Source organism: Tripterygium wilfordii, chromosome 15 (assembly GCF_013401445.1).
Source record: "Tripterygium wilfordii isolate XIE 37 chromosome 15, ASM1340144v1, whole genome shotgun sequence".
Classification (NCBI taxonomy): domain Eukaryota; kingdom Viridiplantae; phylum Streptophyta; class Magnoliopsida; order Celastrales; family Celastraceae; genus Tripterygium; species Tripterygium wilfordii.
The window spans coordinates 6662014-6689783 of record NC_052246.1 but is presented as its reverse complement, the minus strand read 5'-3'; the positions used below and the strand labels follow the sequence as shown (position 1 = coordinate 6689783).

The window sequence follows — 27770 nt, the reverse complement described above, 5'->3', positions numbered from 1 at the left end:
TGTAGTTGACAGTTGAGTCTTGAAAGCAAAATATTAGGTTAATTTGCATATAATGTGGGTGGAGGGGGTTGGCAAATTGAGCATCCTCATGATCAGTGTAATCCTTCTCTGTAGTTATTACAATTCACTGGTAAAATGCATCTGATGGGATGAATTGTTAAATAAAACAACAAATTAATAGACTACATTTTAAGGTACTTTTCATAGTATCTATGTTGCTCCCATTTAAGGATTATTTGTTGAAAAATTTATCCTGATTAATACTAGTTTTTCTTTTTTAATGATATGACACCCGTAGATGTTACCTTTTGTGTGTGTACTAGGTAAATCTATGGGCCGGCACAATAACTTATAAACTACGCGTACAAAACAAGCGCATGGTAAGTTCATGCTCAAACTCGATAAGAATAAAATCTACAACCTCCAAAAAGGAAGACTCCCTCGTAATCATTGACTTAGGAGTTGATTCTTAAGTTTGATTGTTACTATTTATCAAGATATGATTCAAAAAGGTTTACAGAATACTTCGGTCATTGACAGATAAAAGTTCTGGAGAGAAGATGTATCATAGATTCAAAGTTACGGATTCCAAGCAAAGAAATTGACAAATGCCTGCCCAAACTCAAATTAGAGTTTGGGGCTCCATGAATATTTAAAAGATAAATATACTCACGAATGACACCATAAAGTCAGGCTAACTCCTTATTACTTGGCTAAGTACATATAGATAAGGCCATGCTTGAGCATAAAGACAAGAGACGCTTAAAATAACATATATATATATAACACAAAATATATAAATAGGGTTCATTAACAATATGTCCCTTAAATCAAATTTTTATTCCAATAAATCCACTCTAATTTTTTTCAACCCATAAGATTGATAAGTGGATAAAATTTAGTCCATTAAGGATAACTTATTTAAAATATCTTTTTTATTGATCATACTACCCTCCACCCTCATTTTATTTCTAAATTTCAACCATTAAATATATTTTTTGATGTCAGTGTAATTGAACAATTATATGCACTACAAATAAATTTTATGCAATACAGATAAAATAAATTTATATGTAGTACAGAAAAATTTATATACACTAAACTGATATGCGAAATTTTTTCATCTCAGAATATATCGATGATGGATTTTATTTCATAGTTTTTCATATTGATTTAGAATATATAATATTTTCAAATTCCGTCATGTAATTTGAGAGATAAATAGTTTTGAAGTTTCGTTTAGTGAAAGAAAAAAAGTCAAAACTGAAGATGTCATGCGCCTGTGTGTTGGATCAAAAGTGGGAGAGAAAATGACGGTCTTTTGTAAAGTAATTTTGTGAATAGCATATGGATATATAGGTAATTTACAGCTTTGTGTTCTTATTCTTATTTTTTTTTTCCCAAGTGTTCTTATTAGAACAAATTTTCCTGATTATGTTCTTATTGATAATTACCCCTATAAATAATTATACAAGTGCATGTCGCCTAAATAGAAGCACTGTGCTGCATAAATAAATCTTTTTTTAAATGGAGATTATTTTTCAAAAATGAAAATAAACCATTGTACGCTATAAAACACCATTAGCCACTCATCAAAAATGATAATGTAACTTGTCATCATCGGAAAATTGATTAATTTCTTCAAAGACAATAGAAAAATATAAGAAAATTATAAAAATGTCCCTAAAACATTAAAAATCCCATATGAGACTCTAAACGATGGAATTTGTCAAAAATATGGTGGGGCTAATGACATAGCACTAGTCATGATAACCATGTCGAAATGAGTCTCCCATCCAAAGGATGAGCAATTCTGATAATGATAACGTGTCTCTTCCATCTGACTAGTCGATTTCACAATCAGTTGCATTTCTTTGCCGTAGCATACATGTTATGTAAAATAAAGAACTCATGTTCCAGCATCGAGAAATTTATTGAAAAACAAGATACATGATGCCACTATTAAAGAAAATAATCGTTTTATAATTATTTCATCTTTGCAATAATACAAGCCTTCATTTTCATTTTGACTTTAATTTAACATCCTCTGTTAAACTTGTCCAATCCAAATAACTCTCTCCTAACTATTAACAAAAAGTGTACGTGTCTTGTGGTTTTTCTGCTTTCAAAATTTACAAAATGATATATGTCCATAATTTTTCCATTCATAAACTTACATAATCTAGGTGGCAAGCAAAAAAGGCATGCCATATAGATTAAAAATAATAAATAAATTTTATTAAAGAAGCCACATAGGCATGCCACATGTTTATGTAAGTTTATGAATGCTTATTTTATGGATGTGTAGTGCTTCCGTAAAATTTTTGATGCTCTTTTCTAGGGGTGTAAGTGAACAAGGTTGCCCGCGAACTATTTGAGAGCGGCCTGATAAAATCCCACTCGAGCCCGGCTCTCAAAATAAAAGAGCCAGGCTAGGGCCCCATTTTAAGGCTCTTTCTATAAAAGGGCCGAGCTTGAGCATGGCAAAGCTTGATCCGTAAGCCCTAGGGCTTTTATATTATTTATACATATATATATATATATAGATATTATATACATATACACCAACATCAGTCATCAATGTAATTTTCTTTATTTGTTATTTGTTAATTGTTATCACTTATTGGTTATTTGTTATAACTTATCTTGACTTTACTTATATTATTATCAAATATTAATTTTACTTATTCATTTGAGTTGTTGTCACTCGTCAATCATCACGCATTCACGCGAAGGCCGAAGAGGCGAAACTGTATAGGGTATTAGGGTTTGTTCATTTGAGTTGTCTCTTCTTCTCTCCACTCTCCAGCCTCCGCCGCGCCTTTCACAGTCACAGCTCCAGTGTTCCACGCCTCCACCACGTTGAACGACGAGGCCGAGGCAGATCGACCACCGTAGACAACGAGATAGTGGGTTAAAGTGAGTTCTATTTCTTCATTCTCGATTTTTAATCCTTTTATTCATTCTCGGTTCTGTTTCTTCATTCTTGGGTCTGATTACGTTTTCTTCTTCATTATACTACAATTAAAGTGAGTTATTCTTCTTTATAGGATAGGAGAACATGACAAATCCAGAGAACATGCCAACATCGGGGTCTTCCCATCAACAATCTGTTTCAAGCTCTCCTGTTACAATTTCAATATTTGGTGCTACACAGAGCAATCCGAGTAATCCTATTGCTATTGATGATGATCAACAAGAGATTGCAGAAGGTGGCCTGTTTGAGAAGAAGAAAAGGAAAACAAAAATCTGCAGTTTGGTTGGAGTTCAAGGATGTAATGGGGAAAGATGGAGTGAAGAGAGCAGAGTGCATTCATTGCAAGGCAAGGCTGGTATTAGTGGAGGCACTACCACTCATTTCAAGAGGCATCTAGATGGATGGACAAGAAGGAAAGTAAATTTGAAATCACATAAGATGCTGAACTTGATTCCATCTCCAGTGAACAAGGAAGTAGGTACTGTTTCTAATTTTCAATATGATCAAGGAAAAATGAGAGAATCAATTGCACATTTTATTCTCATGCATGAGCATCCTTTCACAATTGTGGCGCAAGAGGGTTTTAATTTAATGATGAAAACTAGCACCCCACATTTTCAAGGCATTAGTCGTGCTACTGCTAAAAATGATTGTATGGCTGTGTATGAGACGATGAAAATTAAGTTGAAGGCAATGTTGAAGAATGTGAACAAAATTAACTTGACTACTGATCTTTGGAGATCAAATCAACAAATAGAGTATATGGTGGTTACTGGGCATTTTGTTGATGTTGATTGGAAATTACAGAAGCGTGTTCTTAGTTTTGTGAATGTGCCTCCTCCACGTGGAGGTGTTGATATTGTTGATGCTCTATTTAAATGCATGAATGAGTGGGGGATTGAAAATAAAATCTACTCAATTGCTGTTGATAATGCTTCTTATAATGATGTTGCTATTAGAACTTTGAAAACTACATTATCTAGAACTAAGAAGTTGTTGCTTGGAGGTCGGTTGTTCCATGTTCGTTGTTGTGCACATATATTAAATCTTCTTGTGCAAGATGACCTTAAGGTTGTAGAAGATATCATCCATAATGTTAGGGAGAGTGTTAAATTTGTGAAACAATCTGATTCTCGACTTCTCAAGTTTAGTGAGATTGTTAAATAGTTGCAGTTGCCTTATAGAAAGCTGATTTTGGATTGTCCCACACGTTGGAACTCCACATTTGAGATATTATCTATTGCATTGAAATTCAAGGATGCATTCCCTCTTTTCAAAGAAAGGGAACTCCAATATAAATAGCTGCCAAGTTCTGAAGATTGGGATAGGGTTCGTAATGTTTGTCAAATTCTCCAAGTGTTTAGTTTGGCTACAAATATCATGTCTAGAAGTGAATACCCTACTTCAAATCTGTTTTTATCTGAGATTTATAGGGTGAAAAAAGTTTTGAAATCAAAAGCACTTGATGAGAATGACTACATCAAGGATATGGTTCTAAAAATGAATGAAAAGTTTGATAAATATTGGGGTGAGTGTAACTTGTTGATGTCTATAGCTGTTGTTTAGATCCCCGATGCAAGATGAAGTTGATTGAGTTTTGTTTTCCAATTATTTATCCATGTTGGGAAGTTAGTGAAAAAATTAAAGAAGTGTGTGAAGCATTGTATGCGCTTTATGAAGAGTATTATGAGGCAATTCGAGCTGAAGAAAGTATGGTTGAACAAGGTGGGGAGGGTGGTAGTAGTTTCACTAGTGGTGGTGGTAGTTGTGTGACTGAATTAAGTGAAGATTCTGGATGGTCTAAGTTTCATCAATTTGTGAGAACAACTGAAAGCATTCCACCTTCAAAATCTGAATTGGATGCTTATTTGGAAGAGAGTATTCATCAATGCAAACCAGAAGAATCAATGAACTTTGATGCCATAGCTTGGTGGGGTTTGAACAACCTCAAGTTTCGTACTTTATCAAGGATGGCGTGTGATATTCTTGCAATACCAGCTCGCACAGTGGCTTCAGATGCTACTTTTAGTGTTGGTGGTCGAATCATTGATAGCTATCGATCTTCTTTAGCCATTGAAATTGTGCAAGCTTTAGTTTGTGGTGTTGATTGGGCTCGAAATCTGCATGGGGTAAAGGAGAAAACATCTAAAGTAAGTAATCAATATTATTTTTGTGTTGTTTTGTCATTTTAAACTAAGCCTTATTCAATGTTTTTAAATCAAAATTAATATTGTTTTTGTTTTGTCTTTGTAGACTGAAGACATGCCTCAAGAGGTTATGTTGCCCATTTGATGGAGGAATGAAAAGTTTCATTATTTATGGAATCAGGGATTGCATTTGATGGTCAATTGGTGTTTGTTTGGACTTTTGGACTTTTTATTTTTATTTTTATGAGTGTATCATGTCTGAATGATTAATTTGGTGAACTTTGGTTTGTAAAACTATTAATGATTATGTTTAAACTTGAATTTATATTTGAATAAGTTTATCAAAAGGCGGTCTGCGAGCTTTTCATAGGGCCGGGCTCGAGTTGATGTTTTACAGGCCCTAACGGGCTAGGGCCGATCTCGGGCTTCTCATAAAAATAACGGGCAGGGCTTGAACATGGCAAAGCCCGGCCCGTTTACACCCCTACTCTTTTCTGTAGTTTCTGCTAACGGTAGTTGGCACAGTTGTCTAATACTATTCATGTGTCTGTAAAGCTTGATCTCTTGCATTAGTATATGCTAAAAATATGTTTAGTTCAGGCAAAGTCTATTGACGCGCTACCACCAATGAGAGGTGGCTCGGTTAGTAATTGACTGAGTTAGATATATGTGTGTCCAAGTTTTGATTTCAACTACGAACATATTTCTATGTGGTATTTAAAAAAATAAAAAATAAAAAATTGACTTGCTACTTCCGCCGCCACGCCTCAAAGGAGCAGAAGTAGCGGGAGGCTGTGGTGACGATCGAGTGAGGAAGATCCAAAAAGTTGTGGCTGCTGTTGCTGTTGAATTTAGCGATCGTGCTGCTTTTTCTCTTCTGGCCGAAGCAATTTTAGAGATCGTGATTAGTGATATCATTTGAGCATACCTATTGGCTACAATTAGGGTGCGTTTGGTTGAGGGAGACGAAAGATTCAAGAGCCTTAGAATGAGGACTAACATCCGGCGCTGCGATGTGGGTGAGAGAGATGAAACATTCAGTGGCCAAAGTTGTTTGCTGCAAAACGACCCAACTGTGACAAATTCTGCTCTTCAACCATTAAATGAAGTATGTCTTGCAAAATATATAGTATTGTCGAGATTCTCAGAGCATGTAACGATCCAAGAAATGTAAGCAATTTACAACAAAATGAAGTAACCCAACTGTGACAAATTCTGCTGTTTATGTGGAGAGAGATTATTTGTAGACTAAGGTTACCAAGTCCATACATCTCAATTCAATTCAAACGGTAATGAGGTGAAATCAGAAGCAATTTTATATAATTCAGAACAGATGAAGTAAGGAACTTTATCAAATGGTCATAATTCAAAGTTCTTTCTTTAACAAGTGATATGAATATCCCACATTGCATAGATAGGGGAGTCGTGATATATTTATAAGGAGGGCAAATGCCTTCTTTAATCAATCAACAACTATTGGGCTTGTTGGTTACAACCAATCCATATGTGGGTAGTGGTTGGTTAAGGAATGTATGGGCTGGTTTGGTGTGTGTATGGGTACACACCTGGCCTGATTCTTATCAACAAGTCAGAAACCATGTAACTCGCAAGTAAATTCTAGAACTGGAACCATGTAACTCGCAAGTAAATTCTAGAACTGGAATCCATATATAAAACTCGCAAGTAAATTCTAGAACTGGAATCCATATATAAAGCCATGAATCATGAGTCATTTCGTTCAAAGAACACAAAATTACAATTGCTTAGAGTAATAATGTGATTTAAATGCGAGCTTACTTTGTGTCTTAGACTACTGACAACAAATAAAGGAATGTGAATTAAATGGAATCACTACATTGGAATCTACCTTTATAATATGAAGGGACATTTTATGTTAAAATAGCCTAGCTTCATTTTGGTAGTTCGTTCATCGAAAATGATGGCCGGACGACCAACTTCTGGTATGGTGGCGCAAGGAAAAAGAAAGAGGAATAAGAAGAAAGGAGGAGGAAGAAGAAGGAGGGAGGGTATTTTGAAAAGTTGTTAGACTTTGTCCTTTTTTCTAAAGGTTTTTTTAGATTATCCTTATTAGAATACAACTTTTACGTTATGTCCTTATGAATAAGATCCCGTTTTTGTTTTGTTTTTAGTCTTAGGATGCACTTCTAAAATGTCTTAGTTTTTTGGTACTTTTGGTGTATTTATAAAAATATAAATTTCTATGGGTTACGTTTAACAAAGGGTGTGCTTAGTAAATAGTGAGATATGACTAAAGTTTTTCTTTAGTAACGGAATGGACATGCACATGTTGTGTTTTAGGGATGTTCATGACCGATTTCGATCTCTTTATTGATATGAATAAAACCGATCAAACGCTTGGTTTTTTTTAATTTTTTGTCAACTATTTGGTTCGATTCGATCGGTTTTAATGGAGAAATGTGTAACTTTTTATTATAAAACCAACCAATCTATTCGATTTCGACGGTTTTTTAACCACCCTACTGTGTTTGTTGTGGTAGTAGCCATATTGATTCTCTGTTGTACGTTTGTGTCTCTTTGCGTACTCTAGACCTATAATTTTGCTTCTTGTTCTATCAAAGAGGAGTAGATATCATCTTTGATGATTTATAATGGGCATTCAAACATAATTGCATATATTTCTTGGTACTTTCTCTTTATAATTTGTTCTATTTTCATTGATAACTTTTGCAGATGCAGCCAATGCTAGAACTACACAGGCACACAGCTCATGCAGAGATACTCTCCATATATGAAAGGCTGGTCTCCTCTAACTCTCAAGATGAGTAGAGCTAGAGCTGCATGTGTCTAATAAAGAAAAACTCTAAACTATTTGTTTTGAGTTTCTGGTTCAACAAAGTGGGTTTCATCTATCTTTTATTCTTTTGTGAGATATTGAACTCATGTTCTACAATTATACTTCATCATCAGGAAACTGCAACAATATGTCACCAAAAATCCACAAAAAGCTGGTCCAATGCACAAATTCTGTATCCAAGTCATCGCACCAGGGAAGCCAGACAAACCACGAATATAGACGGCTGACGATTCCATAGAATAGAAAAGATCAAAGAATTCCTAAAAGGCTAAAATCATCAACAGCATTAGTAATCACAATTCAGAAAATAGCACGACAGGACCAACCCCAGTCGCAACAAATAATGGTCTATATGTATAAAATTTTCACCACAGTCTACGAAGGGATGAAGCATTATTTATTTCTCCTTTCTCCCACAAGTTTATGAATAATAACACTTGCTGGCTGCTATGTCCTTTCCAAGCCATAAATCCAATCACATGTAATATTCAGGCTTCAAGACACCAACGTAAGGCAAATTTCTGTATCGCTCATCAAAGTCCATTCCGTAACCAACCACAAAAGAATCCGGGCACTGAGAAAAGAAAGAACAAAAACCATGACGAATCAAGCTACTGACAAGATATGATGATATTTACATACAACATAAAATTGACGATCAAGCTTATGGTAACAAATATGAAGCCAAGAAAACTGCAACTGGATAGAAAAATATTACTAGAACCTCAATTTGTAGCCACGGTAACCAACTTATTCTCATGCTTTTATAATTGATAGGTTCAAGAACACACAGTGTCAATGTTGACTACCAAACAATGACCGCATCTCTTCCTTGGTAGCAGACTACAGAAGCCAGGAATTAGATTGTGTTCATACTTAAAATTGATAACCATGATATTTAGCTACAAATTCCCTACTCTGGAGCTTATAAATTTTGTTCCAAAAGATGATCAATTTAATGCGAAGCCTAAGAGGAAGCATCTAATATCATCCATCATACAGGACAACAGTATCCTAAAGAACAACAAGAAATTGTTTTGTGGAAAGAGATTGCCTAATAAACAATTACAAGACAAAAATTTGAGTACTATTCTCAAAGAAGTTAAGATATACCGAGAACTATGTCTTCCACAAAACAATTTCAAGACAAAAAATTGAGTAGTATTGTCAAAGAAGTTAAGACACACCGAGAACTATCTTTTCCACTAAACAATTTCAAGACAAAAAATTGAGTAGTATTGTCTAATAAGTTTAAGATATACCAAGAACTGATAATACATCATGATACAATTGAACAAACCTAATGACTGCTCAAGGGGTTTAATGACAGACGTCTAGCTCATGTGCGGAGGAACTTCTTCTTGACTCCATAATTATTTGCCATTTTTTTTCGTAGAATTTTGAGATTTAACTCTTTTTGACTGAAAGTGATATGAATATCAATATACAGCTGACATTGTTGATCTTAAGCACGAAAAACTCTGTAAGACTGAACTCAACTTAAAAACATAAGCACGCAAGGGAGGATTCAGTCACCTCAAATCCCCGATAGAACTTGCCGTCACCGAAAACTTCAAAATGGACCTTTCGCCTTGCTGGTTTATCGAGCAAAGCACACATTGATACAGAGGATGCTCCTTTGGACTCCAAATACTCAATCAGACAAGCAGCAGTGCTTCCTGTGTCCACAATGTCCTCAACCTAACGACGGGAATTAATTGAAAATCAATCAAAACGATAAATAAGGAAAAAAAAAAACTCCATTAACTAATTTTGACAGTAATAGGCAGCGAGCGCACCAGAATGACATGTTTGCCGCGAACATCGACTTTGAGGTCGAGGGAAATGGTAGGTCGTCCATTAGATACGGTGCCCGAGCCATAGGATTGGGATCGAACAATATCAACGGTGATGGGCAGAGGGATACGCCGGGTAAGGTCCGCCAGAAACAGATAAGCTCCGGTGGCCACGCCTACCAGGATTGGAGAAGCAGTGCCGGAAAAATCGGCGGTGATTTGAGAGGCGAGTTCCGTGACTCGATCGGAGATTTGGTCTTCATTCCACAGAACCCTCTCTATGTGCGAATCCAGTGGCTTCGACATAGCAGCGCACAGTGCGCAAGAACGTTAAAAGAGTGGATTTGGCGGAGGAGGAGAACCAGGAGGTTAACAAGATTGGATTGGATTTCGGGTCTGTTCTTTATACGGCCCAGCCCACAAAAAATTCCGCAACTTCTATGCGGCCCAGCCCACAAAAGGGGTTCTTTTGGCGGTTAAATCCCTAATAAAATTGATTTGGTCTCGAACTTTTTAGCTTCAAAATTTGCTTAAAAAACATTCATTTCACTAGCAGGGCAAGAAATCCAAAATCAAAAGCCACAATGCCGTCCAATTTCATCGCCGTCCAGTGCTGCCAGTGTTCCACGATGCAGGCATTTTGCGGAAACTAACACTTATATGTTTGAATCAAAGCAAAGATGGAGTTGATTTTGTGTTTCTGTGTGTTTGTGCAGGTGAAGCAGCAGAAGATGAGCAGCAACAAGTGGAATTGCGCGGTGTGCAACCAGAAACAATCGGTGCGCAAGGTGGTCGCTCAGAGTCCGATGGCCAAGGACATCCGCCACTTCGTCCAGTCCTTCAATATGTCCCGCAAACTCGCCGATGATACACCACAACCAGAAACAGAGCAAGCCCCTGACACGACACCGCATCTGGATCTCGCGAAGAGACGCACTGATTGGAGCGAGTACCTGGATCCCCTACCTCCACCGGATAGCCCTAATGAAGAACAACAAATGGGTAACTGATTGATCTGAAACAAACAACATCGCCGTCATCTGATCAGTAATTATGGAAATGAGATTCTTGTACTTGTTTGGTTGGATAGATATCGTGACGGAGTTGCCGAGAGAGGTATTTAAGAGGCCCAAATTGACAGCTGCAGATGGGGGAGGAGGAGGTGACGATGACAGACTTTACAAGCCATTTTTCTGTAAGAGGAATAACAACTCCCAGGGTCAGTATTTCTCTGCTTCACTTGACAACAAACTTCATTAATGGCACTACTGCATTATGATGTGAATTTGGAATTTGGATTTTCCAGGGAAGGAGCCTACAATCGCCAAGGGTGGTTCAAACTCAAAATGGAGCAAATACATGAACAATAATGACATTACAGCAGCTGATAGTGAGAGCCAAGTTGATGCCAAGAGTGCAGATGTTGTCTTGGAGTACTTGGAGAACCTACCAAACCATGAAAGAGTAGAAGATGCCATCCACCCAGATTTTCTTTGAAGCTCTTTCTAGTATTTCTGCTTGAATTTGAGAAACTCTACTATATATCAAAATATGCTTATTGGCTCTCAAATTTTGAACTCAAAACTCCTTCACCTTCAACATGACTAAGATTTTTTTACAAGTTTTTCTTCTGCAGAGGAATATTTTAGCTGAACGAAAATTGGAGAGTACAACACTTTTGAGTTACCATGAGGCATTGCTTAGATAACATTTTTTGGGAGTTAAGGGCAAGTGGACTTGTTATGATTAAGCTATTAACCAATCTTTGATAATTTTATGGAGTACAGGGACAGTAACTATCTTCAAGCCTTGGTTTATTGTCTTTCAAGGTTTTACTCATTTGGGTCATATTTTTACCGAGCTTGAACTAGTTGTTTTGAACATCTGATGCAGTCAAGAGTTGAAGAGTACTTCCAAGTTTCTAACTGTTATATGGTCAGGGCTAGCTCTCATGTTGAATTAATACATAATATAACAGGAAGTTTTACTTGCTTCTCACTATGGCATGCATTTTTGTTGACCTCACCAACAAAGTTTTATTTGCTTCTCACCCCCATGTGTATATGCAATGCAGTAGTCAAACATTGTTAAAATGCCTATATGTCATGTAGCAATGCAAAGTACTTTTCTTTGCTTTCGACTTCTAGAATAACTGAATAAGGTGAAAGAAGCATCCAACAGCAGTTCCAAATAAAGTAAAATAAAAGTGAGATTCTAATATCCTATAATAACTTGAACCTCAAGACAATCTCTTCACAAACAACAATCTACGTATGAAATACGTGAGATAAATATGGTACATTATTAACAGTCGAGAACAGCACAATTACAAATTGATATGGCTGGTGAACTACTCTAAACAACTGTGTGGAATACTCCGTCAAGAAACTACAAAAAGGATGAACAGCCAAATGCATTCCTGCTAGAAGCCTACGATTGAAAGCCTGAAAACCAAAACAAATTTAATTCAACTTCCCAAGTACGAGTCAACCTTGTCCGACAAAGCATTCAAGTGTTGAGGTGTGAGTGCTGGATAATACACAGACATTAATATCATGATGCACTAATCTTTCTTTATCCTTGCCTCGTAACCCCCTTCAGGTCGCTTCACAAGATTGTACGGCATGTGTGTCCCGAGAAGTCTGTCCCATATGGAGAAGAAGGGCTGAGAATAGTTATACTTTGTCCCTTGTAGTTGATGATGGATGTCATGGTAAGCAGTGTTGTTCTTGAAGAATAAGTGGAAGATGTTGCCAGGCAACCAAAGTCCACAGTGATCATCAACAGTTTTAACCACTGCAAAGCAGAAGAAAAAAACGGCTGTTCTTGCAGTCATTCCTGAGACGAGAAAAGAGAGAGCCCCACCGAGTGTGTCAAGCAAGAGACCCTCAAGCGGGTGATTGTAAAGGGCACCGATTGCATAAGGTACCACCAGCCGATGATGCTGCGAGTGGATATGGCGATACAAGAATTTGTTCTGATGCATATAACGGTGCACAAAGTACTGCCATGTGTCCATGACAAGCATTGCAAGAATGATCTGCACAATTTGGAAGGGAATGGATGGCTGGAATGTGACCCCTGAAGCATCTGCTGTCGAGGTCAACTGTAGCAGAAACACCAATATAAGGCACAAAAAAGTCAGAATACTAACTACACGGCAAACTGCAAAAGAAACAATTGCTATATGCACAAAAATTAGCTGTCGATTTAAGTTCTTGCTTAAAGTAGTGATTGGCAGGTGGAAGGGTTCACAAAACCAAATTTACAAATATGTTTATGGCATCTAATCCACTGATCTTTTCACTGCAATTTGTGAAAAGAAGACAACCACTTCCATGGCTAACTCCACTTTCAAATATATCATGCTGCACCCAAGCGACACTGGTTTGCTTGTGCATTTTAGTATCTACATAATGATTCCAAAGACTACTGCATTGATGCTTAAAGAAATATATCAGACATGCATCATAAAAGAGCACATGAGCCCAATAGCACAACAGCGCAAGCCAAGAGGGAAAAGTACAAGCAACAAAAAAACAAAGCAAGAGTCACACATTACAGTTACTTTTTCACCCCTAGAAAATTAATTTCAATTCAATCATGAACATTAGATGCATGGACTACTTGTTTTAATTTTAAATTATAAGAAGCAGAACAAAACTTTTTCAGTTCTAATGTTAAAGGGATGGAAAATCATTCATAGAAAGCATTTTTGGAGGAAGAAACTTTCCAGTACTTTTATGAAAATGCATTGACCCAGACGCCTAGTTCAGAAAAACAAGAGTTAATTGTTAGTCTTGAACCTTTATTTTCTAATTTTAGGATTTTTTTTTTGAATGGATCAATGGAGTGTTTGGGAGTGTAGAATGATGCAGAACCATCATAAGAAGAGAACAACTATAAAGAACCAAAATTCCATGATGATTTATGATAATTATCACCAGGTAACAAGAAACAGGCAAGTAGGCGATTAGCTGAGATACGAATGCTGCGATAGTGAAAGGAGGTAGATGCACAGACGGGAGGGAAGTTATGAACCTCTACTTCATTTATTTTTTTATCATTATAATTTTTTTTGAAGGGTGGATCCTTTCCAAGGTTGGGCCTCAATGGATCCACCTTGTAAACCACAGATACTAGCAACCACCTGCAAGCCACTAATATAAATTTAATAAAAAAAAACTCTATGTAATTTAGTATAGCATCAAGTAAAATGATTAGAAACTTCTATCTAATCCCTTTTGAGACCAATGGGAAAGAGGCCCATCGAACCTTTAAGAATCAAAGTCCTTGGTAAGATAATGTCAGGAGACATAAGGATTAATCCTGCTTATACTTTCTTTTTTTTTTTGAATCGTTAAAGTTTCATAAAAGTACCAAACCCAGAGCTCGATAAAAATAAAAATAAAGGTTAAAAGACTATGTGAAGGTGAATAGGCAATTCAGGGTTTGCTAGGTCCAACCATGTAAAAGGGTGGAGAAACCAGAATTTGTATTTAGAAAACAGAGTGATCGCGTCCTACTGATCTACCAACTGGTTATCAACCAAACCACGCCATTATTAGGTATAAATATCCAGAATCATGCCACACATAATGAACTCCTTGGGCATCATAGGAAGAGAACAAATCAACTAATTTGCAATCGATTGGCTGCATTGTGCTTTCCACCATAATTTATATCCTAGGTCATACTAACAATGTAACCTACGATTTAACTTCCAAGGAATTGCAAAGATACAATGTATGATCACTTATTCAAATTTAACCCAAGTCTAGCTCCATTCCATGGGTTTCTTCAATAATGAATAGATAAGCATAGTAGCATACCATGGGTTAATATGTATTCTTGCTCTTGCACTTGCACAAACATGTATATATGTATAAAAGAAACAAGTTCCATAGAAACTGAACACAGAATATCCTATTGTCTATATGAGGGTAAAAGCATATATAATGCGCCAAACAGCATAGTTGTGACAGGGAATTTTAAGTGGCAAAGAGGCATAGTTGTCATGATCCACTAGGAATCAGCCCTCTGGCAATACTCTTTTTTCTAATTGGCTGTGTTTGGTGAGGCGGTTCGCAGAGCGGGACTGTTAGCGGTCCCACAACCTCACCAAACAACGACTCTGTTTGGCAGAGCGGAAATTTTGATTTTCAATACTAGCGGAAATGCTATGGGAAATATGTTGAGCTTAAAGCTGTGGAATATGCTGTGAGGTGTTTGGCGAACTAAAAATTGATGCTAGCGGAAATGTTGTTGAATTAAAGTATTATAATATTAGATTGTATAATTTTTATATCAAATTTTGTTATTAAATTTAATATAATAAATATAGTTTTGTTAATAAAACAATTTATTTTTATTAAATATTAAATATAATGATTTTATAATAATTTTTTATTTTTATTAATCTTACATTATTTTAAGTATTATAACTGTTAAATATTAATAAATTGTTTTTATCATTAAATTTAATTTAATAAATATAATTTATTATTAAAAAATTAAGTATATTAGAAAAGAATTTATATCACAACTGAAAATAATTTTATTAAGTAGAAAAATATATAATATTATAATATTAAGCAGAAACTGTGTATATATTATTTAAATTATGGGGCCCACATTAATTATTATAAAATGTAAAGATATAATCATTACATGGGTCCCACAATTAAAAAAAATCAAAAAAAATAAAATGTTTAGGCGGATCCGCCTGAGAAGCTCCATGTTCGAGCTTCTCATACGGCAGCGGATTTTGCAGCGGTTCCACTGCAACCGCTGCACCCAGCGGAAATGATGAGAGCGGGGTGCAGCGGATTCGCTTCCGGATCCGCTGCACCAAACAGGCAGAAAATAAAATTGAGGGCGGTACTGCCCTAAGCGGTTTTGGGTTTTGGCGTGGGTCCCACTCCTAAAAGCTGCATATTTGTATTTTTTTAAACTTTTTTCTTCTGTGGGTCCCAACCTTTATATTAAATATTGTACATTGATATTATATTTTACACAAGTTAACAATATAATTATTATAAATTAATAATTATATTTATAAATTAATAATAAATTAGTAATTATACTTATAAGTTATAAGTTAATAATAAATTAATAATTATACTTATAAGTTAATAATAAGTCAATAATTATACTTATAAATTAATAATTAGTTAAAATTATACTTATAAATTAATAATAAGTTAATAATTAATAATTATGCTTATTAAATTACTATTTAAATATTAAATTAAAGTAATTATAATTTTTACCTAATAGATTAATAATAATACAAACAAAATATATTTTACATAACTTAACCGCTAACAACAGTTAACAGCTTTACCAAACACCTCACAGCTTATTTTAGAGCTTTAAGCTCAACTTTTTTTCCATAGCTTAACAACTAGCCTTGAAAATCAACACAACCGCTCTGCCAAACACACACACATTAAAAAGAGAGTACTTGCAGTAGATATCATAATCTACTTCTTTCAAGAGGGAAATTGATGCAGGGCAGCAGCAGACAATTTGACAGTTTCTCTACTTATTAGCAATTCTCATCCTTTTGTAATTAGAAGTTATGCTTTGGTAGTTGCAAGGAAATTATAGTCTAATAAAGATCGTATGAGTTTTCTCGATTCATACTACAGTAAAATTTGGCTTTGTAAGCCTGTAAAAAGGCAAGGTTGGTCTTGTTATTGACAGAACTCAGATTTAAAAAAAGTACTTTGAGAGTTTTTCTCACATACAAGTTGATTCTAGTGTCACTGCAATATCATGTTTATGTAGGTATATTAACTTGTCAACCCAACTCTAACTCCTAGATAATATGTAAATGTATTTTAAGCCATAAGTGAAATGACATCTGCATCATGAAAATTGAGTTTGACACTCCTCACCATAACACCATTAATCACAGAAAATAATAACAATCAAATAAAAAGGAACACAAGCAACTGTTGTGGGTTCAACAACTAACCAAGAAAAGAACCTTAGCAACTGTGGCCTGAACAAGCTGCTGAAGCAAAACACCCTTAACCACCATGGCAAGCGGCACCAAATTTTTCTCCTCCTCCTCTTTTCTGGTATGTAAGCGGTACCTATCCAAAGGCGGCAGCAACTGATAAAATCCGGCATATAACCAGTACACCACAATTGGGGCAAAAGTACCCATAGCTTCGTCGCTCACATATCCTTCCCAAAAAACCATCTTTTATCCAAAGTAGAAGAACAAATATCTCAAACTAGCTCAAAATTCGATGAGGGATTTCATCAAGCAACTGAATTTTCAACCTGAAAAGTAAAAAAAAATCGAAAAAATCAGGAATCAGACATAAAAGCCTAATCTGGGGGATGCTTCAAAGGATTAAATTTTCCATTTTTTTCACAGAAAAGACAATATTGGATGCTGAAATTGAACAACAAATCAAAAGGAACCAGGTTCGTTGACTTACAGGATCGCGAGGCCATGAAAAGGAGAATGTGATTCTCCAGATCTGCTCCTACCTCCTATTCCGGTCAATAATGTCTGATCGATGGGAGGGAGAACAAGAGGCGTTGAACACGAACACATTTACAGATTGTTCATTAGTGATTATATGCTCTTATACCAAAAGACTAGTATTATTTTCACCCCAAAATTTGTTAAGTACAATTCATTCTCATCACACCAATTAAAAATATAAGATTATAGGATTATGTAGTGCCCCACATTAATTGATTTTTCAAAAAAAACGATGTACACCCCAACATAACAGATGTTAGCCTTATAGCGAATTTGAGGGTTAATATCACTTTTGGTCACCGAAAGATTTTAAATTTTTCAATTTGATCCCCCAAAATTCAAATGTTACAACTTAGTAACCGAATATTCGTATTTGTTCCAAACTAGTAACTCGGGTAGATTTTGACCATCTCGGGCAAGTCAACACATCTAAATGGTATTAAAAAATCAATTTCAATTATTTTTTTGCTGTTGTGGCTTGCAAACGTGGAAAATGAAAAAATATTTTAAAAAAACAAATTTTAAGAAATTGAATTCTTCTTCCTCACCCATTACGGACTCCCCCGATGCCCAAAATCACTGTACGGCCATTATTTCTAACGATCGACCACCCAAAACACTTGCTTGCCTCACCTCCACAAAAATCCGATCATCCCCACAACAGATCGAATCACAATACCGCAAGTGATTTCACTTCCATGGCAGCTTGGACAGGATATTTCACTTATAGAGTCTAGTTTTGGTTTTTGTTCCGAATGACAATCTCCTATTGAAGAGAAGAAAAAACTTTCGTCACTAAAAATGATCACTTTCATGGACAAAGTGCTTGGACTCTCAAATCTTCAACCACCCAAAACCCCTCTGCTAAAGGTGCGACCAAAGAGGGTGAGTGGTTGACGGTCGGAAAAGGTACAGAAAAAGGCCTAGCAGAAGCAGGAGGCAATTTTGAAAATCAAATGTCTCTAGACCGAAATTTGAGTTCCTAGTTAGATCTCTACCTCCTAAAGAAGGAGTTGTTGCTGGGCAGGAGGCGTTGGGTATTGAATGGGTGAATTAGAGAGTTTAGGGTTTTTTGGGATGAAGGAGAAGATGATGAGGTGGACTTTGCATAATTTTTTTAAAATTTAATTTTTTCCTATATGATTCCACATAATTCACGTTTTATAAAAAGATTTTTTTTACTTTTGTATGACACGTCAGCTACTGGACTGCCCGAATATGGATAAATCTGCCCGAGTTACTGAATTGAAACAAATTTAAACTTTAGGTTACCAATATGAAACATTTGATCTTTGGATGACCAAATTGAAAAATCCAAAATCTTTCGGTGACCAAAAGTGATATTAACCCGCGAATTTGGGTAACAAAATAGAGCACGTTCAACATGTTCATTACATTCAAATCTACAATAAAAGAAAAAAAATACAAGTCAAATCAATTGATCAACTCCACAGTTGTTATATTGCATGACTTCGAGGGAGAAAGGGCAGTGAATTTCTCAATCCGAGCAGCAAAATTTTTTGGCCAATTTCTTGCTCTAGGATGATGATGATCAGCCCACATTTTTTATACTGGAGGCAAGGAACTGTCTGCTGCCAACTCCATTCTCACGAAGTAAGGGCCATTGATGTATCGAAAAACCATTACACCTTGATTGTACTAGACTGGCATTGGATCCCTTAGTGGGAAAAAAGTGAGGCATTGCTCCTGTAAACCAGCACAACTACAACATTGTAGCAGGTGGATATGACATTACCCATATAAGGCATAACCATCCAACTGTTTCTATATGCCATTTTTGTATAACATTCAACACTTGACAGCAACTCAGTTGTTGTACAGAAAAGAGACATAAGGGTGTTATACTGTTATGCATACGTGTGCAACTCATTGACAAGGTCTTTCCTAACAACTCTCTAACCATCATTCTCCCGTCCAAAGAAAGATACCACCACCCTAAAATCACAATGGTCATCTCCAGGAACATCAAAGATATTTGATATATATGGCTGCATGAACATAGGAAAGAGGGCCACCCAATTCTTTGTGTTTTGCATTCCTGGTTCTATGGACTTTAAGTTTTGGCTTTGGTTTAGGGACATGAGCTTTTATTTTCAATCTCTGTGACTGTGAAGCATGATCCACATTCAAGCTCTACGACTGTGAAGCATTACCTTCATTCAAACTCTGTGACTGTGATGCTTGACTCTGTCCAACATCATCGAATATATGACCTTCTTGTGCATATTCAAAGGTTGAAGGCTCACGCGTAGTTGATTTGTCAAAATCTTTGTGTCCCCTCTGCCCCTCTTTCTCCCCCTTAAACTGACCTTTGTTTTTGGCTCCATTAGAGTAGTACTGCTTGGCTGGCCAACTAGTTGCAGCTGCCTTTTAATCTCCTGCTTCTGATGTATAGTTACAGCTGCAAACATCCTCCTAACAATCTCAATCTCGACGTCAATATAGATTTCATCTTTAGGGTCTTCACTATAAGGTTTAATGTACAATTGCTTCCAATAATTGTGTACATCATTCAATGGGATACTCCTCCCTTCAGCTCGATACTGTGTTAGCATATGGCCACATGGCAAACCAAAAGCCTTGAGACATCTATGATTGCAATCAGTTGCACTTAACCCATTGCTACCAATAGATGCCAACTCAATTTCAATTTTCTCCAATGCAGCGGTGGAGACCACATGTGCTTTCATGGAGAATGGACATCCACATTTCTTTATTGATTTCTTCCTCTTCACATTATCTCTACCCCGATAACCACCACTTCTCTCACAACCAAATAGAATCCTAGGGGTTTTATTTGGATCGTTTAAATAAGACCTCTTTACTACGACAACAATTCCATGCCTACGACCACACTTCCTTGCATAATCAACAACAACCTCCTTATTTTGAAAAACCTACACAATGCATATAATCCATCAAAAACAATTACATTATCACCTACAACAAGTTAACAGTTCTGACATTTTCTCAATGACAAAATATAGGGTTAATGACAGAAGAAATCTACCTTATTAGCCTGAAAATGGTGCATTGTGTCAACTTCAATCCCAACTAGAGTAAATACCTCCACCACTTTCGCCTGTGAACAGAATGAACAGAGCCATGACGTTTCTTAGGCTACAATGTGTAACGATCGAGGTCGAAGCAACCTAGGTATACAAATGACACAAATACTCGAAGCAACCTAGGTTGAACTCTTCTTCGTCAAAGAAGTCTTCGTCTCCTTCAAAATGCTCGTCGTTGTCTGATAGGTATGATAATACCTATTGTTTTTGGTAGAAATCTCCCCCTCTTAAGCTTCTTTTTGATAAATAATGAGTGTATTTATGTGTTGATTTGTATTTTGATAGGTTGATTGCGGTTTGGATGAAAAGCGACGGAAAAGGGGCTGAATTGAAGAAAATGTCCACCGACCTTCGTGTGTTCAAATAGTCATAACTTTCTTTCACGTTATTGGAATCGAGTGAAATAAAATGAATTGGAAGACATCTCAAGCTTTCCGTAGCCTCTAAAATCATGTAAATCAGAGATCATATGGAGAATTTATGGTCATTTGAAGATTCCTAGGGCAGAGTTGGAGATTTTGGTGAAGAAATGTGCCTAGGCGTGGCGCGCCTAGGCGCACTATTTGTGCACGGCGTGTGCCTAGGCGTGCGCCTAGGCTTGGTACGCCTAGGCGTGAATTCAACACGCCTAGGCGCACAAAACAGCTTTTGTGCAAGTTTTAATTCGCGATTTGCCCTAGCCACACACAACTTTTGGACTTCGAATAGATTTTCTGGAGAGCGAAAATGAGGGGGGAGGTGATTCTTGGAGCTAGGAGGAGAGATTCTTCAGCTCAACTTGGATCTACTCAACTCATTGGGTTTATTCATGCTTTTCTCATCTATCTTCTTGTGTTTTTCTCTCTTTATGTGTAACTAAACCACTTTTGCCAAGGCTAGGATGAAGCCTTTGGTTTGATGACTTTGTGTATGACTTGATTTATATATATATGAGTTGATTTAGGTATAAATCTTGTGTTTCTATGTTTGATTGCAATTTCTTCACACTTGTTGTGTTTGGCCAACACTTCAGGTTTTTGGATGAAATTGTTTGAAGAATTTGCGTAGACGGTAATATGTCAAGTAGATTATGCTTCTTGAAACTCTTGATTATGAATGTGTCTCCCTTTAATTGGGTGACAATTTATATGAATCATAATCTCCATGGAACTTCATGAATTCCTTTGCATGTTTAGACCAATAAGATGACTAGAATGTATTTAGGAATATCCGACCTAGACCAATAATATGGCCAGTAATCGATTTTAGGGAGATTTGGCTTAAGTGCGCTAAAGCCGTCTTAGGTATGGATTCATTATGCTCGAATTAGCAAATATGTGTGTGAATTTGTCTCCTTGCAAGTCATTTCCCAAGGGGGATTCCGAAGCCTTGGTGTTCATCTCATATTCATTAACTCATCTCATTCATATTAGTTGCATTAGTGATAGTTTGCATTAGCGTAATTTGCATCCTTATTCCAAGAAAATACCAAAAATACTTTATTGTTTGCTTGTCATTAGTTTAATTACTGAACCAAACAAACTTGAGTTGATCTTTACTTTGCTTGCATTGTCCATACATACATACAAGTATACAATTGGATTAGACATAACTCCGTCCCTATGGATTCGACTCTTGCTTATCATTGTGCTGTAGTCGCCGACTAGTACACTTGCTAGTAAGGTTAATTTAGACCCAACATTGTCCATCTCCATCTCTCATCGACGTCGAAGTCACGAAGATCAATGAAAATGAGGATTTGGGTTCACTGGGTTTCTGGGGAATGACATACAGAGAACAGGGAGAGTGAGGGACAAAGGGAGAAACGGGGTGTTATAAGATTTGATTTTTTTACGAGAAAATGGGGTGAACTTAGTAGCTCGTGGGGTTCAAAGAGTCCCACTCAAAATACTTAACTAAACACACCTCATTCTAAATAAACCCCAGCAAAAAACATAGCATTTATGAGTACACCCCAATTTCAATTTTTTTAAACTTTAGCCATGTGCACCCCATACTCAACAGATACAATCTCAAAAATAGAGAGCTTCTTGCTTATTTCATTGACCAAATCGAGCTCTTCCTCTTGCTCTAGAACGATGACAATGTTCAAAGCAAGCTTTTTGGCAAGTAAAGTAAACAAAATGTATTCTGCATCTTTGATAGAGTTTCTAAGATGACTCTTGATTTCAGATCTGATACTCCTATTGGCCAGATCTTCTATGAGAGTTTCAAATCTGGACGAACATTGGACTCTAATGAATATAGGAGACTAAGTATACCTGATCATCTAGTGCAGGGTCGGGAGAGGCAGCGACGTCTGAGTTTGGTCCAGGAGCCTCCGTTGGACGTGCGGGAGGGCCGAGCTATGGTGAAGGAGCTGGTAAGGTGTTTCTTCTTGCTCAGGGCCGGAGTAGAGACCTCCTCTGATGGTGCAGTGGCAGGAGGATGGACAGAAAAATTGTCGGTTGAATTGATGGAATGAAGGGAAGGAGGAGGGAAACAAATAAAGGGAAGGAGGGAAGACCGGAAGAAGGAGAATGAAGGGAAATGTGGTAGGGTCAATGGGGTGTTATTAGATGTAGGTTTTTTTTGGGTTTTTGGGGTATACTTAGTTAACTCTGGAGTGCAAGTAGTCCTTATCGTTGATCTTTCGTGGCCGGCTTTTTTTTGGGTTTTTGGGGTATACTTAGTTAACTCTGGAGTGCAAGTAGTCCTTATCGTTGATCTTTCGTGGCCGACGATCATGAATATCGGCAGTGGGTCAAATTGATCTTAATCCTCTATTTAAACAAAATTTTCAAGGTCAATTTTCTTTTAATTTAATTTTCCAATAAATTAAAAATATTTTGAATTTGCTTTTTCTTGTAATTTGTTGCCAAGTCATATCCATGTTCTCCTAGTATCAAGGCAAACATAACCCCAAAGTTGTCAAAGGGTTAGCCCTTCTTGTTTGGTCCAGTGGTTTGAGGATTAACGGGATACCCGTCTATCCCAGGTTTGAGTTGAAACAGTCACAATAATACGTCGTGGACGCTCAACCAGGTGTGGGTTAGTGGCCTGCTAGGTCTAAGGCCTCTAGGATCGGCAAGTGGCAAGTGACTTGCCTGGAGGTTCAGCGAGGGTAGCTGGATTCTCTACTTGGGGTTTACACTATAGGGATCGACCCAAAGGATCGGGTCTTGTGGTGGTTCCTAGTGATCACAAAAAAAGGTAAATAGAAAGAAAATAAAATATATGTTCTCGTATAAAAATAAAAAATATCCTTGTTATTCTTTAACTAGGTCATAAAAAGGTGGTGGGTGATGATATTACCAAAATAACCCCACTAATAGGAATGGGCCACGTGGCATGCAAACGCCAGCTAAGCCCTGACAGGTCAACGATCGAGGTGCTTACTTTGGTTACAACCAAAGTGCCCACTTCTGTATCCACTGAAGTTATCATCAGAAGTTGACCTTCGTAGCTCACCTCTTCCAACCAAGGTGGTTCGGCCCATCCGACCTAGATAGTAAGGTTTGATCGACCTAGGCAAAGATCAAATCCAACAATGAAGAGTCCCAACAGGACACCTACTCTCAACGGAGTCCTACTCCCCTTTGGAGAGAGATACATATGATTTACCCTTTGAAAAACCAATGAGAGAGATCCCGACTCTTACTTCAACTCATATAAAGGGGGAACTAGGGAACCTTCATCCTCAAGTGAAGATTCTAACTCCTACACTCTAAATTACTTACTAAGCTAGAGGCAGAGCTCCGAACAACGAGTCATCCTCCCATGTTTAGTACCGTGCTAACTTGAGCATCAGAGAAGTCCCCCGAGCACACCCTCGGGTCCCTATCATAGCTTACATTAGCTTCCTAGGCAGAAAAGAAGGCAACCGATCAGGAAGAAAGGAATTGGTTTGACTAACTGATTCGTCTAGTAGGGTCTGTCATATTTTTACTTAGGTTGTGACCGAAGTAAGCACTTCGGTAATTGACATGTGGGGCTTAGCTGGCGTTTGCATGCCACGTGGCCCATTCATATTAGTGGGATGGTTATTTTGGTAATATCAAGAGTGATAAATATATTGTGTATCACATTGGTGATCAGGGTTCAAATCCCCCTCCCCCGTTTCATATTTATCATTTATTTTATTTTTTTTGAAAATTATTTTAGAAATATTAATATCCAAAAGTAGAGGAAAAAACCTCTTCTTCTTCGCCAATCCTAGAAGGCCAGAACATGTAGGATTCATCTGGAAGCATCGACATTTAATCTTAACCAGAATTCCAAAGACATAAAACAGGAGAAAAAAACAGAATTACCACTCAAAGAAGCAAAGACAAATTGAAACTCATAGACCTTTGCCATTTACCTTCCCAATTTAACAATCTTGTCACTACAAAGAGTCGCTAAGATGAGGTAACTCTGAATCTAATTAAAATTTTCTTCTTATGTTTTCTAAAATGAATTGTTTGAGGAACCCTAGAAGTTGTTTTGGTATTTTTTGTCAGAATCTTTTTTTTTTTTTTTTTGCTGGGATATTTGAGAAATTAAAATAAAAGGAACCTTTTGCTTTAGTTATGGCGTTTATTTTTTTTTGGAAGATTTTTCTTTGTTTGTAGATAGCGAAACTGGGTGTTAGTTAGGGTTCTAGACTTCTAGTGCTTAGCAGTATTTTTGTTTCTTATCACTTCCGTTCATTTCTTTTGGTTTTATTTGAATTGCTAAGAAATACTTCATAGATTCTTTGCATGAAATTTCCCAAATTCATGTTGCGGTTTTAGTTCTCACCTTAATTGGTGATGCATGGGAAAACATCAAATTGTTTAGGATTTTTTGGTTCAATTGAATCTTGAAAGCCGTATAAAGTAGGGATCATTAGTACAATGAGTATGAGATTGTGTTAGCAAGGATTGCCGTTGATGCTCCATGCTAGTGGGTTTCATTTTCAAATTTCAACCCATGTTCAATATCAATCAAAGTAGAATTGCTAAGCGAAAGATACTCAACATAGGAAATTTAAAGCTTGGTGATGTATTTCAAACCCAAATCCCACGGTTAATGGTGGAAACAGGCATCCCAGCAATGGAATGGGAGCCATTTAACCTTAATATGGAAGTATGTTTATGCTTTTTGAATGAATGCCAGTAAAGCAATGTTCGACATTTATTATGCTAATTTTTGGCGTAAAATTAACAAGTCTTTGTAAGTATTTATGTTGATGTGCTGCAAACTCTGTCATTGAGCATTCAAATTTTAGCCGACATCCTTTGGTGAAATGGGCAAGAAGTCTGATAAGCTGTACATAACTGTTGAACTTCCTGATGCGGAAGATGTGAAGCTCAAATTGGAGCCTGAGGGAAAATTTTGGTTTGCTGCTACTAGCGGAGCAGAGAAGATGCCCTATGAAGTTGACTTTGATCTATTTGACAAGGTTGATGTAAATGTAGGTCCCTTTATTGGTCTTACTCTTACTCTATCAGTTGACTCCAATGGATATTCGTCAAGTATTGAGCCTACACTTGTGACTTGCAGGAGAGCAAGGGTGGTATAACCTCAAGACATATCAGCTACCTTGTGAAAAAGGCTGAGAACAAATGGTGGGACAGATTGTTAAAGCAGGGGGGAAAACCTCCTGTGTTCTTTAAAGTTGATTGGGATAAATGGGTCGACGAAGATGAGGAACAGGGGAATAAGTGTAAGTCTTATCTCTCTAATTGTAGACCATTTTTATTATTTTTTAATAAAAGAATTTTACGTTTAGCTTGACTTTTTGGTTCCTGTGGATACAGTCGAAACTGATGTAGACTATGGAGACTTAGATTTTTCTGTGAGTGGCTTTTTCAAGTCATGTATTTTGTTAGATGGTACTGTATTTATTTAAAAGATTCATGGTTTGCATTTTTTCCTGACAGAAACTAAATATGGGTGAAGGCATGAGCTCTGGTGCTGCTGGCTTGGATGATGGTAAGTTCACGATTTCCACACACATAAAATATGTACACTAATTAAGGTGTCGAGAATTGTCTCAGACTGCAGACTCAACAAGCTTGTTCTTTTAATCTATAATGATCTAAATGCCTTATCCTACATGCAGAAAGCGATGATAGTGACACAAAAGAGGAGAATCTCGAAGGACCATCACTGTCAGCGAACATGGAAGAAGCGTCACTAACGGAGGACAACAAGGCATCATCAACTCCCGGGGATGCAAGTGATGTCAGGAGAGTTTGACGTTTCTCATTAGTAGTGTTTAGAAACAATGTAGTTGCTCTTGTATGTGTATAGCTAAGTCTTGTAACATAAGCATGAGATAAATGCTTTACTTGATGAGTTGTTAGTTTAACACCCAAATTGCTTGTAGAGTTTTCAATATTATTGGAGAATAGATCTGCCTACTACTTTCCTTTCATTACATTACATTACAGTATTTCTGAACTATTTTAGGCTTTTCTTGTTGATAAGGTTGACGGCTTGCTTGGATTAATGTCTTATAGTGTGTTTGGAGTGAGGGATTTAGAGGGAAGGGAAGAGAAGGGAAATGAAGTTTCCTTTCAATTCTCTTGTTTAGATAGTTTATAAAAAATTAAGGGGAGGGATTTGAAGGGAATTAGATGGAATATTTCATTAAATTTTTGTAAAAATTCTTTCTCCCAAAATGGAGTCATTTGGAAGGAATGGATGACTAATTAAGTTATTTATATGTTAAAAACCTATTTTACCCTTGTAACATAACAGTTTAAAATAAAAATAAAGATAAATTAGTAAATTAAACTAATTTTTTTTTTATCTATCCAAACATGAGAGAGGAAAAAGTATTATTCCTTCCATTCTCTTCTCCTCCCTTCCTTTCCCCCCAAATCCCTCAATCCAAACACACTCTTAGAGAGTTAAGTGAGGAGGGTTAAGGAGGAAAGAGTAACTTCAGCTTACTTAGATTGTAGGAGGGAGAGTTAAGTGGGGTTAAGAATGGGGGAAGTTCCCCTCACTTAACTCTTCAACTTCACATTTTGTAACCCTTCAATCTGAGGGGTTTTTTGAGATGAGAGAAAAGTTTGTTTATTATTTTCAAAATGAAAAATTACAAAGAATCCAAAAATTTGGTAGCTCAAAATAGCTCAAATCTACTTGGCATGGTCATGTCATTATCCAAGCTGTAAAATTTTTCAAATTCATAAATTTCAAATACCCTTCTCTCTTATATTTATCATACTAACTCTTTCAGGCTTTCACCCTCACTATGTCTCTCTATCTCTCTCTCTTTCTAATTTTCTCCTTCAGTCATCGTTTCCACCAAAAAATGGGTGGAACAGAAACGTCTTGCCTCGAGAAGAATAAAAGTGATGGTGGTTTCCTCCAATGGTGGTAGGAATGGCCAGATCGAACTATCCCTCTATCTTCCCTTCTTTTGTTTCCGTTGCGCTAGCGGCCGATTGTCCTCTTCTTTG

General features: G+C 36.7%; 5 protein-coding genes across 6 annotated transcripts; 3 read left to right on the top strand and 2 right to left on the bottom strand.

Annotated features, from left to right (window-relative positions):
- Positions 1 to 3061: 3061 nt before the first annotated feature.
- Positions 3062 to 4144, top strand: LOC119979818 (zinc finger BED domain-containing protein RICESLEEPER 2-like). Its single transcript, XM_038822447.1, has one exon. The coding sequence runs from the start codon at positions 3062 to 3064 to the stop codon at positions 4142 to 4144; it is 1083 nt and encodes a 360-aa protein (XP_038678375.1).
- Positions 4145 to 8155: 4011 nt separating this feature from the next.
- On the bottom strand, positions 8156 to 10108 carry LOC120016297 (hypoxanthine-guanine phosphoribosyltransferase). The gene is made up of 3 exons (XM_038869000.1): positions 9760 to 10108; positions 9497 to 9661; positions 8156 to 8534 (listed from the first exon to the last, which is right to left on the bottom strand). The coding sequence occupies exons 1-3, from the start codon at positions 10060 to 10062 to the stop codon at positions 8436 to 8438; spliced, it is 567 nt and encodes a 188-aa protein (XP_038724928.1). The 5' UTR covers positions 10063 to 10108; the 3' UTR covers positions 8156 to 8435.
- Positions 10109 to 10273: 165 nt separating this feature from the next.
- On the top strand, positions 10274 to 11567 carry LOC119980011 (MRN complex-interacting protein-like). Its single transcript, XM_038822651.1, has 4 exons — positions 10274 to 10391; positions 10473 to 10758; positions 10847 to 10975; positions 11063 to 11567. The coding sequence occupies exons 1-4, from the start codon at positions 10341 to 10343 to the stop codon at positions 11251 to 11253; spliced, it is 657 nt and encodes a 218-aa protein (XP_038678579.1). The 5' UTR covers positions 10274 to 10340; the 3' UTR covers positions 11254 to 11567.
- Positions 11568 to 11945: 378 nt separating this feature from the next.
- On the bottom strand, positions 11946 to 17374 carry LOC120015891 (very-long-chain aldehyde decarbonylase GL1-9-like). Its single transcript, XM_038868386.1, has 3 exons — positions 17214 to 17374; positions 16739 to 17052; positions 11946 to 12862 (listed from the first exon to the last, which is right to left on the bottom strand). Exons 2-3 carry the CDS (start codon positions 16967 to 16969, stop codon positions 12320 to 12322), a joined length of 774 nt encoding a protein of 257 aa, XP_038724314.1. The 5' UTR covers positions 16970 to 17052; positions 17214 to 17374; the 3' UTR covers positions 11946 to 12319.
- A 7240-nt stretch (positions 17375 to 24614) lies between these two features.
- On the top strand, positions 24615 to 26719 carry LOC119980076 (co-chaperone protein p23-1-like). Of its 2 annotated transcripts, none has more exons than XM_038822732.1 (6): positions 24615 to 24741; positions 25656 to 25768; positions 25858 to 26020; positions 26115 to 26152; positions 26238 to 26289; positions 26420 to 26719. In XM_038822732.1, exons 2-6 carry the CDS (start codon positions 25721 to 25723, stop codon positions 26554 to 26556), a joined length of 438 nt encoding a protein of 145 aa, XP_038678660.1. In that variant the 5' UTR covers positions 24615 to 24741; positions 25656 to 25720; the 3' UTR covers positions 26557 to 26719. The 2 variants fall into 2 exon arrangements, with proteins under 2 accessions (XP_038678660.1, XP_038678659.1); XM_038822731.1 differs by having other exon boundaries at positions 24619 to 24741; positions 25583 to 25768.
- Positions 26720 to 27770: the final 1051 nt, after the last annotated feature.

What these genes read in the sequence shown, in the direction of transcription:
- LOC119979818 (XM_038822447.1), top strand. Translation starts at nt 3,062, where the DNA reads ATGACAAATCCAGAGAACATGCCAACATCGGGGTCTTCCCATCAACAA.
- LOC120016297 (XM_038869000.1), bottom strand. Translation starts at nt 10,062, where the DNA reads ATGTCGAAGCCACTGGATTCGCACATAGAGAGGGTTCTGTGGAATGAA. An exon ending in GCGGCAAACATGTCATTCTG is followed by an intron (nt 9,662 to 9,759) that starts GTGCGCTCGCTG and finishes TCCCGTCGTTAG; the next exon opens with GTTGAGGACATTGTGGACAC. An exon ending in AGTTCTATCGGGGATTTGAG is followed by an intron (nt 8,535 to 9,496) that starts GTGACTGAATCC and finishes TTCTTTTCTCAG; the next exon opens with TGCCCGGATTCTTTTGTGGT.
- LOC119980011 (XM_038822651.1), top strand. Translation starts at nt 10,341, where the DNA reads ATGCCGTCCAATTTCATCGCCGTCCAGTGCTGCCAGTGTTCCACGATG. An exon ending in TAATGAAGAACAACAAATGG is followed by an intron (nt 10,759 to 10,846) that starts GTAACTGATTGA and finishes TTGGTTGGATAG; the next exon opens with ATATCGTGACGGAGTTGCCG. An exon ending in GAGGAATAACAACTCCCAGG is followed by an intron (nt 10,976 to 11,062) that starts GTCAGTATTTCT and finishes TGGATTTTCCAG; the next exon opens with GGAAGGAGCCTACAATCGCC.
- LOC120015891 (XM_038868386.1), bottom strand. Translation starts at nt 16,969, where the DNA reads ATGGTTTTTTGGGAAGGATATGTGAGCGACGAAGCTATGGGTACTTTT. An exon ending in TTGCTAAGGTTCTTTTCTTG is followed by an intron (nt 12,863 to 16,738) that starts GTTAGTTGTTGA and finishes TTTCTGCTACAG; the next exon opens with TTGACCTCGACAGCAGATGC.
- LOC119980076 (XM_038822731.1), top strand. Translation starts at nt 25,601, where the DNA reads ATGGGCAAGAAGTCTGATAAGCTGTACATAACTGTTGAACTTCCTGAT. An exon ending in ATGGAGACTTAGATTTTTCT is followed by an intron (nt 26,153 to 26,237) that starts GTGAGTGGCTTT and finishes TTTTCCTGACAG; the next exon opens with AAACTAAATATGGGTGAAGG. An exon ending in TGCTGCTGGCTTGGATGATG is followed by an intron (nt 26,290 to 26,419) that starts GTAAGTTCACGA and finishes TCCTACATGCAG; the next exon opens with AAAGCGATGATAGTGACACA.